At 41.0% G+C, this 20,447-nt stretch overlaps 1 protein-coding gene across 1 annotated transcript in view; it reads left to right on the forward strand.

Moving 5' to 3' along the window:
- The first annotated feature begins 246 nt into the window (after positions 1-246).
- smpdl3a (sphingomyelin phosphodiesterase acid like 3A) overlaps positions 247-20,447 on the forward strand; it is a 33,486-nt gene continuing 13,285 nt past the window's right edge. The window contains exons 1-2 of the mRNA XM_048597037.1: positions 247-634; positions 19,586-19,799. Coding sequence (XP_048452994.1) covers positions 535-634; positions 19,586-19,799 — 314 coding nt within the window. The 5' untranslated portion in view covers positions 247-534. The remainder of the gene's footprint in view (positions 635-19,585; positions 19,800-20,447) is intronic.

A 20,447-nucleotide genomic window follows, 5' to 3' on the forward strand; every position in this document is an offset into this window, starting at 1 on the left:
CGATCAGTTTAGGATATCTGGTCAGCATGGACAAGTTGGATCTAAGGATCTACTTCCGTGCTGTGTGACTCTATGAGACAGAAACAACAAAAAAACTTTTCGAGCCCTGTATGACCAGTCATATTGGACTAGGAAATGTTAATTCTGTTTCTCTCTGTAAAGACGCTGCCAGACGTGCTGCGGCACGTCCCATTTTTATTTCAGACTTCCAGCACCCGCAAAATTTTGCCTTTAAATACCTCTGGCGTTTATTGAAGTAATTTGGACTGAAATTAAAAGCATTACCGCTGTACACATGTGACAGGAACAGCGCAATCTTTTACAATCACCAAATAAGCAGACGCTGCGTGTGTCAAATTCAATATCAGAAGGAAACGCGAGAGCTCTGATGAGTAGCGGATCGCAAAACCGGGATCCGGCCTTGCACATGTGACGATTGTGAACCTTGATCGACTGCGCTCAGGGCAGCCCTGGGTCTCTGTGTTACTGAGTGAGCCGAGCGGAAGGCAGCGATCACGTGAAACCGCGTAAGCCATGGAGCCGAGCCTAGCGCTGCGCTCCCTCTGCCTGCTTCTGAGCTTCGCCTGCACTCTGTGCACCTTCCCTCGGAATCACTCTGCACTCGGCACCGCAGGTCGGTTACTGCTGTCATTTGGAGAAAGGAGAGAAATGTCTTAGTTGTCAACTTGTGGACACTTCTGCTGCCTCTCCCCTTGCTGGTTTACTGTAGCAACAATTGTAATCATCAATTAGTCAATTCTAGCGATTATTGTTTGCATCTAAAGTTATATTCGGAGAGTGTTGGTTTTTTTTAATTGTTTTCTCACGTTAATGTAGAACTAAAGGTAAGATATCCTTTTGTTTTGGAACTTGTTGATCGATTGGTTACAAAATGATTTGAAATGTTGCTAGTTTGTTGACGTGCGAGCACAGATTCCCTCAGCGAGAAATTGCAAAGTTTTTTTTTGTTGTTTCGTGGTTAGTCCGGAAACAACAGTGGGGAAGGAGGCACGCCTGTGTTTGAGTGAAGCACAGCAGGTGAGTTGACTGAATACGTTGGATCAAGCGCAGCTCAGAAAGAGGCCATTCGCCCTGTCGCTGTCATGCTGTTCTCTGCAACAGTAAGTCGATCCGCCCTATTAACTATTCTCTTGCCACAGTCCGACATGTTTTTCTCTCCTCTAATTATTTTCCTAAAAACACAATTAAATTTGCCTCGACTCTCGGATGCATTCCAGATGCTAACCTGTTCCTTTGTAAATATTCGTCTTTTTCCTCGTGTCCCCCTTTTATTCTACTGACATTCACCATAAATCAATGTACCCCGTGCCCCAGCATTCTCTTCTCTAAGGAGAACAGCCTCAGGCTGTCTAGCAAATCTAAATAACAATTCCTTCATTCCTGGATCTGTTCTCGCAAATCTTCTCTGTACCTTCTGTCCAGTGCATTCAAGTCCTTCCTAAATAGTGGTGCCCAGAAGTGGCCGCAGTACTCCAGTTGTTGCTGAACCAGGTTTTATAAAAGTTAATAGTAACGTAACTTGCTTTTGTTTCTGTTTGTAAAACCCAAGATCCTGTGTGTCTTCTTTTAAACAACTTTCTCAACTTGACCTGCCACCTTCAACAATTTCTGTATATAAATCCCCACATCTATGTGGTCTTACATCCCTTTTAGAATAATATCCTTTTCTGCCTTTTCCCCTTTTTATGTCTTAGATCCACAATTTCCCACCCTTACTAACTGCAGTGCCCTCACAGGCATCCTGACTGGCTCTGTTGAGGAATCAACTTTAAGTCTAGCTGACCATTCTAATACTTCCCCTTTATTAACTTTTAGCCACTCAGTGTCTCAACTAACCTCCTTTTTCAATTTGATTTTGGCAGAAATTTCCTTGTTTAGGACCGAGAAAAAGAACGAATTTGATTGCTCAACCATGCCTTCTGTGCCTTTGCATAGATCCCTTTTTGAATGCTAAATGACCTCACTCCTCTCTTACTATCATTCTACTATAGATAGCCTAGAGCACACTTTTGGATTTCCTTTTAAGATAGTTGCTAGCGCCTTCTCACATTCTCTCTGTCACTCTGATCTTTCTCATTTCACATCTGACCTTTCTTCTTTCAGCCTAGTTTCCACATTTCAAACTAACATCTCTCATTCACACATTTTGTATCAGCTTGCTCTCCACCTTTTTCATTATCCTGGAAACTTTGCCTTTTATTGGGTCATACCTAAACATGTACCTGAATTACTTTAGACTATAAGACCATAAGCTATAAGAGAAGAATTAGACAAATGAATCTGCACTGCCATTTGATCATGGCTTGTCTGTTTCTCAACCCCATTCTCCTCCCTAAACCTTTGATCTTCTTACCAATCAAGCACCTAACTATCTTTGACTTAAATACGCTCAATAATTTGGCCTCCACAGCCCTCTACAGCAATGATTTCCACAGATTAACCACCCTCTGGCTGAAGAAACCCCTCCTCATCCTAGTTCTAAAGGGTCTGCCCTTCAGTCTAAGACTGTGCCCTCAAGTCCTAGTCTCTCCCACTAGTGGAAACATCTTCTCAATGTTCACTCTATCCAGGTCTCTCAGTACTCTGTAAGTTTCAATGAGAACCCCCTAATCCTTCTAAACTCCATCAGTACAACCCAGAGCCTCAACCATTACAAAATGACAAGCCCTTTATCCGTGGGATTATTCTTGTAAATCTCCTCTGGACCCCCTCCAAGGCCAGCACATCCTTTCTTAGATACAGGACCCTAAACTGCTCATAATATTCCAAACATGGTCTAACCAGAGCTTTATACAGCCTCAGCAGTACACCCCTGCTCTTGTATTTTAGCCCTGTTGAAATGAATGCTAACATTGCATTTGCTTTCCTAGCTGCCAACTGAACCTACATGTTAACCTGAGGAGAATCCTGAACTGGGACTTCTAAGTCCCTTTGTGCTTCAGGTTTCTGAAACCTTTCTCCATTTAGAAAATAGTCTATGCCTCTATTCTTCCGACTGAAGTGCATAATCTCATGTTTTCCACTCTCCTAGCCTGTTCAAGTCCTCTGCAGCCTCCCTGCCTCCTCAACACTGCTGTCCCTCCACCTATCTTTGGCCATCTGCAAACTTAGCAATAATATCTTCATCTAGATCTTTAATATATAACATGAATCGTTGTGGATCCAACACTGATTCGTGTGGAACTCCACTAGTCACCCGCTGTCATCCTGAAAAAGGCCACTTCATCCCCAGTCTCTGCCATCTGCCAGTCAACCAACCCCCATCCATGCCAATACCTTGTGTCTAACACCATGGGCTCTCATCTTATTTAGCAGCATCTTGTCAAAGGCCTTTTGGAAATCCAAATACATCATGGCCTCTGGTTCTCCTTTGTCCAACTTGCTCATTACCTCATAGAATGACAACAGTGTGAAAGCGGGCCATTTGGCCCATTGAGTCCACACTAACCTTCCAAAGAGCATCCACCCAGACCCAACCCCTACACTATCCCTGTAAACTTGTATTTCCCATGGCTAGCTCACCTAGCCTGCACTTCCCTGAATACTATGGGCAATTTAGCATGGCCAATGCACCTAATCAGCAAATCTTTGGACTGTGAAAGGAAACCAGAGCACCCAGAGGAAACCTGTGTAGACAGGGGGAGAATGTCTGTCTGGAGTTTGCACAGTCAGCCAAGGGTAGAATCGAACCCGAGTTAGCCATGCTAACAAACGAGCCATCGTTCCACCCCAGTACTAATCCCAGCTCCCTTCACATCGTCCCTTTCCCTCTATTCTCTACCTATTTATGTGTCTTTCTGAATGCCTTTTAACCATTGCTAGCATATCTACTTTTATCAGTGCGTCAAAGTACCTACCACCTTCTGTGTAAAAAAAACAAAAATAAAATTCCATGCACAACTTCAAATTTTCCCCCTCTCATTTTAAACCTACGCCCCTGGTACTTGACATTTCCTCCCTGGGAAAAAGATACAACTATCTACCCTGTCCATGCCCCTCAACCTCTGATGCTCTAGCAAAAATAATCCATGTTTGTCCAATGTCTCCTTATAGCAAATACACTCTAAACCAAACAACATCCCGGTAAATCTTGTTTGCACCCTCTCCAAAGTCTTCACAGCCTTCCTACAGTGTGGGAACCAGAACTGCTCACAACTGTCCAAATGTAGCCTAACTAAAGTCTCATACAGCTGCCAACTTTTATACTCCATGCCCCAACTGATGAAGGCAAGCATGCTTTATGCCTTCTTTCCCACCTTATTCACTTGTATTGCCACTTTCAGCGAGCTATGGACTTGGACTCCAAGATATCTCTGGATATCATGGCTGCTAAGGATCCTACCGTTAACAGTATACTTTTTTTCTTGCATTTGACCTGCCAAAATGCATCACCTCGCACTTCCCAGAATAAACTCCTCTGCCATTTCTCCGTCAAACTTTCCAACTGAACAATGTCCTGGTTTATCCTTTGTTAACCTGTTCACTATCCACAAGTCTACCAACTTTTGTGTCATCTCTAAACCTGCTAATCAGCCCTCCTGCACTTTCATCTAAGTTATATATAATACATAATAATAAGTTATTATTAAGTTATATATAATAATATTACAAACAGCGGAGGTCCTAGCATTGATTCTTGCAGAATACCACTGGTCACAATGCTCTAGAAAAGCACCCCTGCACTCTACCCTCAATCTCCTATGACCAAGCCAATTTTGTTTCCAATTTACCAACTTACCATGGAACCCATGTGATTTAATCATTTGGACCATGACGGACCTTATCAAATGTTTTAGCAAAATCATGCAGACAACATCCACGGCCCCACCCTCATCAATCATTTTTGTCACTTACTCAAAAAAGCTCAGTCAAGTTTGAGACAAGACCTCCCCTGCATAATGCTGACTCTCCCTCATAAGTCCATTCTTTTCCAAATGTGTGTAAGTCCTCTCCCTAAGAATCTTCTCTAATAATTTCCCTACCACTGATGTAAGGCTCACTGGTCTATAATTTCCTGGATTATCCCTGTTTCCCTTCTTAAACAAAGGAACAACATTGCCTATTCTCCAGTCTTCTGGGACCTCAGCTGGGACTAAAGAGGATACAAAGATCATTATCAAGGCCTCTGTAATTTCTTCTCTTGCCTCCTTCAGTATCCTAGGATTGATCCTATCGGGGCCCAGGGACTTATCTACTTTAATGTTTTTCTAGACACCTAACACCTTCTCCTCCTTCATATGTTTTGTACCTGCTCCAATAACTTGATTCCCTAGTCAATCAAAATTTGTCTACAATGGTGCTGCTATCATTTATTTATTGTAATATATCCATATTGATAACCTGTATATACTGAATATTAACTTTGTATTTTGCATGCTATCAAAATGTGTAAAAACCTAACCTTTGAAAATGATGCCTGATGCAACCTTTTGTTGAGCTTTTCTATTTGTAATTTCTGTAGAATGTGTGAATACAGTGACACCCAAAATTAGTGCAGAAAGTATCTTTTTATCACTCCCTGTATTTTGATACGGATCTGTTGACAACAGATGTTGAGACATTTTGCTCAACATTATAATAGAAATAAAAAAATTCTGGCAACCCAAGAGTTGCTTGGTTTAATAAACTCAGAATCACAGTAAGCAATGAAGGATCTGTAAGTTCCTCAACAGGAAGTGTCGATATTTAATGTTCATTTTGAATATATAAAGTCACTTGGTGAACCAGTTTGTCTGGTATTTGCAGAGGGAGTAAACAAAAGAACAAATTAATACTATGTGCTGTATCCTGCTAAAATCCTCAAATGCATAATTCAATCTCTCCCACCATCCTGCCCTTTTCTGAAAATTCCTGCTCAGTTGGTAATTAATGTGATTAATTGGTAAAACATTGTAATCATAACACTCCGATTCATTTGATGAAGACCAAATCTTCATTTTAGTGCTTCATCGTAGCTGAGGAATAATTTGATCGCACTCTTTTTCCAGGAAAAGTTATTATGTGTGATTGGATTATTTTGAGGAGTGTGTGGTGCCCCACCATCAGCCCCCAGTACTTTCAATTCAACCAATTAAATTGGTTGAATCCCAGAACAGTATCTGATCCTGTTCTCTCATGGCTTTGGTGCAGATGCTTTCAAGTAGGTATTACTAGATGAAGATCTGGAGCAGGTAACTGTGGGAGTTGGTGGGTTTGAAATGGACATTATTGGATAGCATGCTTGCAGAAATAGAAGGGAGGTCAAAGAAGGGAAGAGTCAGGGATGGAACAGGTGAAAATGAAAGAAGGATGGAAATTTGAAGCAAAATTGACTATTTTTTCCAATTCTGAATGCGAGCAGAATATAAAGAATGACGGAGAAGGTTAATCAGGAGGAAGAAATTAGAGTATGAAAGGAAACTAGCTGGAAATGTAAAAACCAACAGTAAAAATTTCTATAGGTGTCTAAAAATGAAAAGACTATGTCAAGTGATTAAATAAAAAGAACTGCAGACCCTGGAGATCTGAAACAAAAATAGAGGGTGCTGGAGAAACTCGTCATGTCTGGCGGCATCTATAGCGAGAAAACCAGAGTTAACGTTGTGAGTTCGGTGATCCTTCTTCAGAACTGAAAGTAGCTGGGAAATGGTGGTATTCATAGGATGATAAGGGATGGCTTGGGGGTGACAGGAGTGAATAGAATACATGGTGACAGTGAGAGAGATTGATACTGAATGGGTGCTAATGAGAAGTGTGAATAGTTGAAAATGTGCTGGGCACAACCCATTTAGAACAGGACAGGTGTGTGGATGGGATAAAGAACATGGATGAGAGTATTCATACTCTGCAGTTGTTAAACTCAACATTGAGTCTTCCAGGATGTGAGGTATCTTGGCAGAAGATGAGGTGTTGTTCCTCCAGCTTGCATTGAGCTTTGCTGGAGCGCTGCAACAGGCCTGAGGCAGAAATGTTGGCATGGGAACATAGTGGTATAAAGTGACTGTTGGTCCTCTAGAGAGCAAGAATGGGCATTTACAGTAGATCAAAAGGAAATGGTGGATGAAATAAGGTGTGTCTGCCTTTATTATAGAAGATACAAAAAATATTCCAGTAATAGTCGTAAATCAGGAAGTGGAAGGGAGTGTGAAACTTCCTGAGCTTGCAATCTTGAGGGAAATGGTATTAAACAAACTGATGAAGCTGTTGGCTGACAAGTCTCCGAATCCATATAATAAAAGAGGCTGCTAATGAGGTAGTAGTTGTGTTGGTGTTAATTTTCCGAAATTCTCTAAGTTCAATTTTACATCGGACCGAAAGGTAGCAAATATAAACCATTCTAGCCAAAACTCATCCCCTGCCATTCTTGAAGAGAGAGAAGCGGAAAACAGGAAGCTATAGGCTAGTTAGCTTGATATCACTTGTGGGGAAGTTATTAGAATGATCCTTAAAAAGAATATAATTGTGCCCGTAGAAAATATTAACGTAATTGGGAAAGATCTGTATGCTGTTGTCAAAGAGAATTCTGTTTAACAAATTTATGAGTTCTTTGAAGGAATAACATGTACTGTGGATAAATTGGAACCTATAGGGTTACTTTATTTGAATTTCGAGAAGGAATTTGATAAGGTACCACATAGAGTCATAGAGATATAAGGCACGGAAACAGACCCTTCAGTCCAACTCGTCCATGCTGACCAGATGTCCTAAGTATATCTAGTCCCATTTGCCAGCATTTGGCCCATATCCCTCTTAAACCCTTCCTATTCATATGCACATCCAGATGAATTTTAAATGTTGTAATTCTACCAGCCTCCACCACTTCCTCTGGCAGCTTATTCCATATGCGCACCACATCTGCGTGAAAAAGTTGCCCCTTAGAACCATTTAAAATTTTTCCCCTCGCACCTTAAACCTATGCCATTTAGTTTTGGATTTCCCCACCCTGAGGAAAAGAAGTTATTTACCCAATTCATGCCCCTCATGATTTTATAAACCTCTGTAAGGTCACTCCCTGAGACTCCAACGCTCCAGTGAAAAATAGCCCCAGTCTATTCAGCTTCTCCCTATAGCTCAAGCCTTTCAACCCTGGCAACATCCTTGTAAATCTTATCTGAACCCTTTCGAATTTCACAATATCCTTCCTATATCAGGGAGACCAGAATTGCACACGTATTCCAATAGTGGCCTAACCAATGTCCTGTACAGCCCCAACATGACCCCCCAACTTCTATACCCAATGCACTCACCAATAAAGGTAAGAATACCAAACGCCACCTTCACTATCCTATCTACCCGCGACTCCACTTTCAAGGTCTCTTTGTTCAGCAACACTCCCCAGGTCCTTACCATTAAGTGTGTAGGTCCTGCCCTGATTTGCCTTTCCAAAATACAGCACCTCACATCCTTCTAAATTAAACTTCATCTGCCACTCCTTGGCCTGTTGGCCCATCTGATCAAGATCCCGTTGTACTCTGAGGTTACCTTCTTCATTGTCCACAACACCTCCAATTTTGGTGTCACCTGCAAACTTACTAACCATACCTCCTATGTTCGCACCCAAATCATTTACATAGATGATGAAAAGCAGTGGATCCAGCAGCGATATAACTTTGCTGACCACTTTGCCATGAGGAGCCTTGTCGAACGCCTTACTGCTGAAACATCATTTCAGAAAATTAAAGCTCTTTGTATAGAGGGTAACATATTAGTATGAATGGAAATTGGCTAGCTGGCAGAAAACATAGTATGCATCAATGGGCCTTTGTCTGATTGGCAGGATGGTGCATAATGTAGGAAAATGTGAAGTAGTTCACTTTGGCAGGCAGAATAATAAAACACAGTATTACTTAAATGGAGAACAATTGTAGAATTCTGAGGTGCAGATAGATTTATGCATGGGTCACAAAACGTCAGTAAGCATGTACAATGTTCAATTAAGCAGACAGATGGGATTCTATCCTTCATTACAAGCAGAACTGATAATTAAAGATATGGACATTATACTTAAATTACAGAGGACAATGGTGAGAGTACATCTCAAGTACCTTAAATTTCCATATTTAAGGATGATGTAAATGCATTGGAGGCAGTTCAAAAGTTTTTAATGAATTTTTACCTGGAATAAGTGGGTTGTCTTGTGAGAATAGATGGGACAGGCTGGACATGTTTCCATTGGAGATTAGAAGAGCGAGGGGTTGACTTGAATGAAGTGTTTAAGCTCCTGAACGGTCTGACAAGGTGGGCTTGGAAAGGATGTTTTCTCTTGTAGCTGAGTCCAAAACCAGGGAGTGACTACTTTTAAAATTTGGGGTCTTCCTTTTAGAACAGAGATGAGGAGAAATCTATGCTGTGAGTGTTGTGCAACTTTGGAACTGTCTGCCTCAGAAGGTGTTAGAGGCATTGTCATTAAATACATTTAAGGCAGAAGTAGATTCTTGTTCGGAAGATAATCAAAGGTTATCGGGGTGGATGGAAAAGTGCAATTTGAAATGCAGAGATTAGCTGGTGTTTTGAATAGCAGAGAAGGGCTGAATGGTCAACATCTGCTCCTGCTTTGTATGTTTGTTAGAAACACAAATATGGTTGGGAAAAGATCAGTCAAGGGAAGGGTAAAATGGTATCAAGATAGGAAGCAATAAATAAGGCTGTAATATTAGTCTGGCAAGGCACTCGTGTTGACTTTGGGAAGGGCATAGAAGCAGGCTGTGCAGAGTCAGGGGAGTGTGAGGTGGAGGGAGCACCTCTAGAGGAGATGACAGATCTGGAAACAACAGCTTGCTGTTCACTGGCATGGTTCATGCTTTGGGGGCGATGGCTGGATGTGTCTGAGAGTTGGCACGCAGCCTCTGCAAAGTAGAGGTCAATACACCAAACTGCAGCACCACGTCTGTCAGCAAGTATGATAACATGGTCAGAGTTGGACCTGAGAGAATGGCATGCTGCAATTTCAGTGTGAAATAGATTAGTGCTGATGAAGGAAGCTGAGAAATTAAGACGGCTGATGTTGTTGTGTTCTTGATGTGGTGTTCGAGGACTGGAAAAGTACCAGAAGGAGGCATCCAGACGGATGGAACAAATTGGAAGTGGGTGAAAGGATTGTGAAGTGTGGAGAGTACCCTTACCCAAAGAAGTGGGTAACAGGTGAGGGTGACAGAAGAAGAGTTCAACATTATGATATGCCTGAAATTAATTGCCACATGTTCATCTGGTCTGTCCACTTACTTCTTCACTGGAAGTAATCCAGAAATTACTATCTTTTTGAAGTTCTGCTGCTAGTTCCCCTCATCTGAAATCTCTGTGGGGGCTGGATCAGTGTCGGGGGCTGGATCAGTGTCAGGGACTTTCCATGTGAAAATAAAGGGTGACTTGGTGGTGAGATACTGGCCTGTATGAAGTTATTTCAGTAGACAATCTGAATTGTTTCATGGGTCACAGAATCTAAAACTCAGCAGCAATCTTATGTTTAAGGGGCTGATAACTGAGTGATCATGATCAGACTGAGATAGGGATAAATTACTTCAGCCAAAGAGTTGTGAACCCTTTAAATTCTTTGCACTAAAGAGTTGCAGATGATCCATCAGTGAATACATTTAAGGTTGGAACAGATAGACTTTTGATCTCTAAGAGTCATAGAGTCATACAGCATGGAAAAATGCCAACCAAGTTTCCCAAGCTAAACTAATCCCACTTGTCTGTATTTGGCCCGTATCCCTCTAAACCTTTCCTATTCATGTACTTGTCCAAATGTCTTTTAAATGTTGTAACTATATCTGTATCTACCACTTCCTCAGGCAGTTCATTCCAAATACGAACCACCTTCTAATGCTGTTTTACCGTTCCCAGCCCCACCCCAACCACGGGTCCGGAAAGATCAAATTTAACCTGGTACAGAGTCTTCTCCCCATTGACAACTCTGCTAGAGCTATCCCCGTAGTTGTATGAGGGGTGGTCCTACAATCAAATAGGAACTGGGAGAGTATGGTATCTCGTGAAAATGTAGGCCATTTCTTTAAGCCTGGCTTCAAAGTTTGGACTGTTCTTTTGCCAGACCATTGGATGATGGATAGTATGGAGCTATCCATATATGTTGAATGCCATTTGACTTTAGGAAACACTCAAATTCTCTGTCGGTAAGTGATGGTCTGTTATCTATGACTGACACTCTCGGGAGTCTGTATATTGCAAAGAATGTGCAGTTTTTTAAATCATTGTCCCCGTGATTGATGAATGAACTCTACGCCCACCCAGTCACTTTGAGTGGGTGTCCACAATGACTAAAAACATAGAGCTGATGAAAGGACCTGCATAATCGATGTGTAACCAAGGTGAAAGCTGCTGGCAGTAATGTTTATCCTCGTTGACACTTTGGGCACTGCCCCACCAATGCAGCTATGTCCGCATCCAGTCCTGGCCACCAGACATAACTTCCCTCCAGCATCTTCATTTTGGACACCTCTGGATGACCCTTGTGGAGCTCCGCCTCTATCTGGTGGTGACCTTTGCTCAGGACAATCACTCTTGCTCCCCATAATATGAGAATATGTTCAGTTTACAAGCTCACTCCTCGTAATCCTTGTGGTTGCTTTCTTCTTCAATAACTAAATATTTATGCATAGGATTCCCTGACTTGCAGTTCAGTATCGACCTTTCATGAAGTAACATTTACAAGCCAATATACTATAATATGGTGTGTAGTCATGAGACAGTTCCACAGAAAATATTGACTCTGACATCTGGTTTGGTTCATTTTACAGACTTTGCATTGAATAAAAGTCACATTCTTTTGTGATCTTTATGGAATTTTGATGTATTTTGTGATACAACACATTCCAATAAGAAGAATAACCTTCTACAAAGTGAATTGAGCCCAACATAGTTAGAATATGCACAACAGTTGCTCAGCAACATGGCTTTTCTTCAGATTCTGTATGAAAGAACTACCTCTATAATTGATGAGTGAGTGCAACATTACCACTGAAAGGCTGCCATTATAGGTGCCAGGGAAATAAGTTCATCTCTCGGGCAAGAAGTGTGTCTGTCAATGCAGGAAACTGGCTTAAAATAAAAGCGAAGAAGATCTGGAAGGAAATCAAAGGTTGAATGTATAAAATTGTATATCGTTTGTGTAAGTGCAGTTCTGGGCCAGTGCTTTGATGGAAATGTTTGAAATTTAGTATTAAAAAATGTACTTGAAACCATAGAAAATAGGAGCATGAGTAGGCCATTTGGCCCCTTGAGTCTGGTCTGCCATTCACTATCATTGTGGCTGCTCATTCAACTCCGCATCCTTTCCCACTTTAGACTGTGATCCCCGCTTCTGGACTCCCTGGTAATCAGCATATCCTTCCTTTGTTTACCCAGTGAACTCCTGTTAGAATTTCATTGGTTTCTATAAGATCCCACCCTCTTCAAAAAACTCCAGTGAATGTACAATACAATTAAAATACAGTCAGGAACAGGCCCTTTGGCCCACCAAGCCTGAGCCAATTCCTAATCCTTATTTAGACCCGCTACTTATTGCCCGCTACGCGGTTTCTATTGTTCTTTTCACCTCCTGTTCATGTGTCTATCAAGATACAGCGTAAAGGTTGCTAATGTGCCTGCTTCCACCACCTTTACTGGCAGTGCATTCCAGGCACCTACCAACCTCTGTGTGAAAAGGTTTCCCTGCACTTCTCCCCTAAACTTTCCCGCTTTCACCTTGAACCTGTGCCCTCTAGTGGTTGACCTTTCCACCCAGGGAAAAAGCCTCTGACTATCCATTCTATCTATGCTTCTCATAATTTTGTAGACCTCTATCAGATCACTCCTCAGTCTCCATCTTTCCAGTGAAAGCAATCCGAGTTTATCCAACCTCAGCTCATAATTAAAATTCTGCAGACCAGGCAACATTCTGGTAAAACTTTGCTGTATCCTCTCCAAAGCATCCACATCTTTCTGGTAGTGTGGTAATCAGAACTGCATGCAGTATTCCATATGTGGCCTAACTAAAATTCAATACAGCTGTAACATAGCTTTTCAACTTCTTTATTCGATGCCCCAGTTGCTGAAGTCAAGTGTGCCTTCTTGACCACCTTATCTACTTGTGTTGTCACTTTCAGGGATCTGTAGATCTGTACGCCCAGATCCCTCTATGTATTGGTGCTTCTGAAGCTTCTGCCATTTATTGTATAATTCGTACCAGAATTTGATCTTCCAAAATGCATCACCTCGCATTTGTCCAGATTAAATTCCATCTGCCACTTCTCTGCTAAAATCTGCAATCTATCTATATCCTGCCGTATCCTTTGACAATTCTCCTCACTGTCTGAATCTCCGCCAATTTTGGTGTCATCTGCAAACTTGCTAATCAGGCCACCTATATTTTCCTCCAGATCATATCCCTATATATATTACAACTAACAAAGGTCCCGGCACTGATCCCTGTGGAACACCACTAGTTACTGATTTCTGAAAAGCACTCTTCCACTGCTACTCTCTGTCTTCTATGACCAAGACAATTTTGTATCAATCCAGCCAGCTCACCCCAGATCCCTTGAGACTTTACTTTTTATATCAGCCTGCCAAAAGATACCCTGTCAAACACCTTACTAAAGTCCATGCAGACAACTGCCATTGTCCTTCCCTCATCAATTATTCTTGTCACCTCAAAAAACTCAATGAAATTGGTGAGATAGGACCTTCCCTGCACAAACTCATGTCGCCTATCACTAACAAGTCTATTTGCTTCCAAATGTGAATAAATCCTGTCTCTCAATATCTTCTCCAACAGCTTTCCCCACATTAGTCCTGATGGATCCAGTCTGTCTTCATACATCAGTCCTGCCTTCTCAAGAATCAGCCTGGCAAACACTTGTTACAGTCCCTCCATTGGCAGAACATCGTTCCTTCAATAAGATGACCAAAACAGCGTACAATACTCTAGATGTGATCTCGCTGAGGCCACGTGTAATTCCAACAGGACATCCCCACTCCTGTGCTCAAATCCTCTTGCTGCCATACGAATTGCTTTCTTCAACACCTTCTGGACCTGCATACTTAATTTCAGTGACTAGTGTATGAAGGCACCCAGGTCGCATTATGCCCCTCTCTTTCCCAATCTATCACCATTCAGAAAATAATCTGCTTCCTTGTTTTTGCAATCAAATTGGATAACCTCACCTTGTACTTCATCTGCCATGCGTTTGCCAATTCAGTGAACTTGTCCAAATCATACTGAAGCATCTTTGCATCGTCCTCACAGTTCGCTCTTCTACCCAGTTTTGAGTCATCTGCAATCCAGGAGAAATTACATTTAGTTCCCTCATCTAAATCATAAATATATATTATAAATAGCTGAGGTCCAAGCATTGATCCCCTGCGGTGTACACAAGTCACTCTCTGCCATTCAGAAAATGACCAGTTTATTCCTACTCTTTGTTTCCTGTATGTAGGTCAGTTTTCTGTCCATGTCAGTACACTACCTCCAATCCCATGCATTTTAATTTTACATGCTAATCTCTTATGTGGGACTTTATCAAAAACCTCCTGAAAGTCCAAGTAAACCACATCCACTGGTTCCTCCTCATCAACTGTGCTAGTTACATTCTTGAAGTATTCCATTAGATTTGTCAAGATTGTCAATAAATGACTTTCATTTCATAAATCCACGCTGACTCTGTGTAATCCTGTCACTGTTTTCCAAGTGCTCTGCTATCATTTTTTATAATGGTCTGTAGCATTTTCCCTACTGCCAATGGTTGGCCAACTGGTCTATAATTTCTTGCTACCTCCTTTTTATTTAAAAACATGGATTATATTAACTATCCTCCAATCTGTAGGATTTCAAAAGTCACACTCCCGTATATAACCCTCACTCCATTACAATGCATCCAAATCCTTACCTGTTCACAGTGATGCTGTCACTTCAGAAGTGTGTCTAAAGTTGCAGATTTCTGCAATGCAGTTGTTGGACCACAGATTTACATGCCACGTTGCGATACCATAATACTTTGAGAATCTAATAGCCCCTTCCTGGATCCTTCGTAGAACTGATTATAGATTTTCCTGTCTTCAAAGAAATTGCAGGATTTTAACCAAACTGTTCTGGTCTGGAATGTTTAAATTAAACTGCTTACACTGGAAAGCATACAACATAGACTAACTTGGATGATGCCAGTGACGTGAAGCAATAATAGTGATAAAATAATGGAGTGTTTGAATTGGAGCAAGAAATATTAAGGAGAGAGAAGCTAGGCAGTTTTAAATTTGGAATGAATCACTTCTTGGGGTGAATTGGAGAATGCTATCTCTTCCGATTATGAAGTCAGAAATGAAAGTTTATCCCTGAGGGAGGATGGGTGAATTTTATGCTGAAAGCTAGAGCGCAAATATTTTCAGTGAAAATTGGTTTTACTGTTTGAACTGGGAGAAGATGTGAAGAGGGTCATGAACATTGTGACTAGATTTTGGTGTACTCTAGCTAGGAACTGGCACAAGCAGCATGGACTGAATTGGATCCACCTCTGCTGTGTATTTCTATCACTCTTATAAAAATAGCATCACTAAAATATATCAGATTGTGATGAGGGAAAGGAGAAGTTGAAAAGAAGACCGAGGTTGTTGATTATTTCTCATCTCTCAAAATGCTGTTCCTCAAGTCCATGATACCTTGTGAGAATTCTCAGCTTATTACATGAATGCATTGACCCAAGACCCTGTTCATGCTTCTGCTCCCTTCAGTTCTCTCAACATATTCACTTGGCACTGACATAACATCATTCCATCATTATATGTAGTCATCATTACACCTCTTGCTGATGTCTCATTATACCCTTTAAACAGAAATTATAAAACTATTTGCACTTCTATAATTATGAATAGATATTCCAGTTATGAATGGATTTGGGTTTTGTTAAAAGCTGCAAACTGGAAAAGCTATTGAAACATATAAGACTCTTACGGGCCTACCCTATTCAGCCCAGGTTAATCATGTTGAGACTCTTCTCGTTGGAATTTAGAAGAATGAGACATGATTTCATTGAGACATATTGCATTCTTTAGAGGCTTGACAGCGAAAGTATTGAGATGATGTTCCCCCTCATGGGAGACTCTACGAGCAGAGACTGTAGCTCAGAATTAAAGGATTCCAAATTAAGACTGAGAAGAAGAGGAATTTTTTTCTCCAAGAGTTGATAGTCTTTGGAGCTCCTTGCTATAGAGAGCTGTGGGGACAAAGTTTTTATGTTGATTTAAGGCTGAGATAGATTCTTGATCAGTAGGGCAATCAAGGTGTGGGAAAGGGCAAGAAAGTGGACATGAAGAGTATCAGATCAGCCCTGTGCACTCCATTGAAAACATTCTTCCATGTGCAAAACCTCCTGTTGACCATTAGCACTTATTTCTTGCCACTGAATCAATTTAATATCCAATTTGATTTATTAGCAAAGATTGACTACCTTGAAACTTCACTCGCTGGACAAAAAGAGTGTGAATGGGTTGAAAAGAGTCCTTTTTAGTTTTGCCATACAGATGGAAAATTTGGATCAAGCAGCACAGTTTTTGGCACATATTCATGGATTAGAGAGCACAATTTAGAGTGTGTGTTACTCAATATATGTGCAGATATTTAGTGAAAGATTCATAGAATTGGAGATTAGGTTGCTAATGGTGGCTACGTAAGATAAAGCCATTGTTTGCTTTTTTGTGTAGAAAAAGAGTCTTATGAATTCCTGTTAGTACATAGCAGTAATAGCGTACAATATGTAGATAGATTTCACTTCCGAAATCATGACAGTTCTAATTTCCGCACTTTCTTTGCACTTAACATGTGTAAACCCCTAAAACAAAGATTGTATTTAGTCTTGCACTACAATGTACAACTTGAGGTCATTCAAAGTTCTGTTGATTATCTTAACTCTCAACAATCCTATTCATCCTTTACATTGTGCTTGCTGATTTATCTTGGCTTTTCATGTAGCATCACAGTGACCTTAAAGGTCTCATGCCTTACTTTTATACTTTTCTATGACATTGCCCTATCCATCCCTGTAACTTTCTACGTACTTGCTCTAAATTTAGTCCCACGACTTTGCCTGCTTATGCAAGTACTCACAGCACTGTTTTGAAGATCAAGAGAATATTCCTCAAAGTTCTGACCAATATATATCTCTCGACCAACATCACCCAGATTTTTTGATCATTAACACATTACAGTTTGTGGGAACTTCTGTGCACAGATTGACTGCTACACTTCCCACCTTGGAACAGTATTTCACTGGCTGTAACATAGAAACATAGAGAATAGGAGCATTAGCCATTCAGTCCTTCAATCGTGCTCTGCCATTCAATGTGATCATGGCTATCAGCTGACTCAGTGTCCTATTCCAGTTTTCTTTGCATACCCTATGAGTTATTAGCTCTTAGATCTGTATCAAACACATCCTTGAAAATATTCAATGTTTTGGCCTCAACATCCTTATGTGACAAAGAATTTCAGAGGATCACCCTTGGGTGAAGACATTTCTCCTCATCTCAGTATTAAATGGCCAACCCTATACCTTTAGACTGTAACCCCTGGTTCTGGACTCACTGGTCATTGAGAACATCCTTCCTGTGTTTACCCTGTCTAGTTCTGATTGAAATTTATAGGTTTTTGACGTGCCCTCTCATTCTTCTGAACCCTGGTAAGTATAGACTGGATCGATTAGGACTATCTTCGAGCATCAGCCTTGCCATCCCAGGAATCAATCTGGCAACCTTTTGTTGCATTCCCTCCGTAGACAAAACATTGTACCTCAGATGAAGAGGCCAAAACCCCACACAGTACTCCAGTTATGGTCTCCCTAAGGTTCTGTACATTTGAAACAAGACATTCCTGCTCCATAATCGAATCTTCCCACTATGAAAGCCAGCTGCACCTACATGTTTACTTTCAGCAACTGTTGCTGTCTTTCCCAATTTATCACCATTTAGATAATATTTATCCTATGTTTATACTACCAAAGTGGATGGCTCACATTTATCCACATTATACTTCATCTGCCATGCATTTGACCTCTCACTCAGCTTACCCTAAACACTGATGATTCTCCTCACACATTACCCTCCCACCCAACTTTGTATCATTTCATCTAAATGATTAATATATTGTGAATAGCTGGGGTCCAAGCACTGATCCTTGCTGTACCACATTAGTCACAAACTGCCACTCGGAAAATAACTCCTCATTTACTCCGACTCTTTGTTTCTTGTCTACCAACCAGGTCTCTGTCCGTGTCATTATACTTCCTCCAATCCTATGCATTTAAGGTTTACAGTCACTGAAAGAGGAGTTGGGTCTTCTCCTCAGCGTATTTTGCATGAAATTCTGTACTTGCAACTTTCTTTTAGCTATTTCCTTTGGCATCTCGTGGAAAGGCATAATTATAACAGAATATTGCTCAGCTTGCATTTTTAGCTCAAGTGTTTTAACATTCTTATTGTCTCGTTAGCTGTCTTATTGCCTATGTACCCGTTTGTCATACAGGTCAGTACATTAATCAGAAGCGGAATGATCCGCTGTATTGTGCCTCTGGAAACTAAACCAACAGCATTGCACTTTTATTAATGCAAAGTTGCATTTCACCTTCAGACAATCTCTGAGACGTACACACATTAGGAGCTGGAGTAGCCCATTTGACCTGTCAAGCTTTTTTTTTCATAGAATCCCTACAGTGTGGAAACAGGCCATTCGGCCCAACAAGTCCACACTGCCTCTCTGAAGAGCATCCCACCCAGACCCACTCCCCTAATTTCCTCTGTCTAACCCACACATCCCTGGGTACTGTGGGCAATTTAGCATGGCCAATCCACCTAACTCTGCACATCTTTGGACTGTGGGAGGAAACCCACGCAGACACGGGGAGAATGTGCAAACTCCACACAGGCAGTCACCTGAGGCTGGAATCGAACCCAGGTCCCAGGTACTGTGAGCCAGCAGTGCTAACCAATGAGCCACTGTGCCACTTGCTTTAACATTCGGTAAGATCACAGCTGGAATGATTGTGGCCTCAACTCCATATTCCTGTCTAATTCAGTAAGGTTTCATCCACAAATGGATGTACAAATGTAAGTCTGCAGATGAAAACATCTAAATATAGTATTAACACCTTGGGATCCTAGACACAAAATGCAATTTCTATGATCAGTAATGTTTTTTTAAAAAAGATCTTTTTATTAAAAAAGGAACATTTTATTTTGAAGTGGAAGTGGAAGTACTAAACTTGCTCGGGATCTCCTGAAAAGAAAATGTCAAATGGGATCTGTAAGAAAGAAAAAAAGTTACAGTATGTAATTTTAGAAGTACAGGTAGGGAAAATTAAAACATGCAGCAGCAGAAGTAGAACATTAAGAAAGCAAATATGAAGTGGCTCACAAATGTGTGCCAATGCATGATAACCTTTCGAAATAGGTCCTGCAATAACCTAAACTGCATTGAGCAACTGCAGGTAAATACACAGAAGCAGTTCAATTTGGTTTACTGTTTGAAGTTATGTTGTAATGTAAAACCCGCGTGGAAGGACTTTGTATGGCAAGCTGGTAACCAATGCATTTTATTTTCTGTTAGGACAATTCTGGCACATCACCGACTTGCATTTGGATCCGACCTATCACTTGACAGATGATCCTACCAAAGTTTGCTTTTCATCAATGGGGCGTCCGGCAAAGCATGCAGGACCTTATGGAGACTATTTGTGTGATTCACCATATGAACTTATCCAGTCTGCTTTTAAGTTTATGAAAGATGCTAAAGTTCAACCTTCTTTTGTGATATGGACTGGGTAAATATGACATAAGGTCAAACTGAACTAGATGAGTCTTAATGCCAAACACTAGTAGAGTGTACAATGCCTGTCATTTATAATTTATAAATATGATAATGAAACATAATAATAAAACAAGAAAGACAGATGCTGGAGATCTGACGCACAGAAAATAGAAATAGCTGGAGAAACTCAGCAGGTCTGGCAGCATCCGTGCAGTGAGAAACAGAGTTAATGTTTTACATCCAATGACCTTTCTTCGGGACACTGCTTTAAAGAAGGGTCATTGAACCCGAAACATTAACTATGTTTTCTTTCCACAGATGCTGCCAGACCTGCTGAGTTTGTCCAGCTATTTCTGTTCAGTGTATTTCAAAAATGGTATCTGTTTCAGTACTGAGGGAATGCTATACAATCAGAAATGTCAGCTTTTGGCTGAGATGTTGGCTGAAGCCCTGAGTGTATTCCCAATTGGACATCAGATGGTTCCAAGAAATATTTTAAGAAGAATAGTGGAGTTCTTACCATATTCTCAACAACATCTTAGTCTCTTAGCCAATGCTACCTAAAAAGCTTAGTTAACTAGTTGTAGAGCTGGATGAATACAGCAGGCCAAGCAGCATCAGAGGAGCAGGAAAGCTGACGTTTTGGGCCTAGACCCTTCTA

The sequence above is a fragment of the Rhincodon typus genome, chromosome 5 (genome assembly GCF_021869965.1).
Source record: "Rhincodon typus isolate 14 chromosome 5, sRhiTyp1.1, whole genome shotgun sequence".
Classification (NCBI taxonomy): domain Eukaryota; kingdom Metazoa; phylum Chordata; class Chondrichthyes; order Orectolobiformes; family Rhincodontidae; genus Rhincodon; species Rhincodon typus.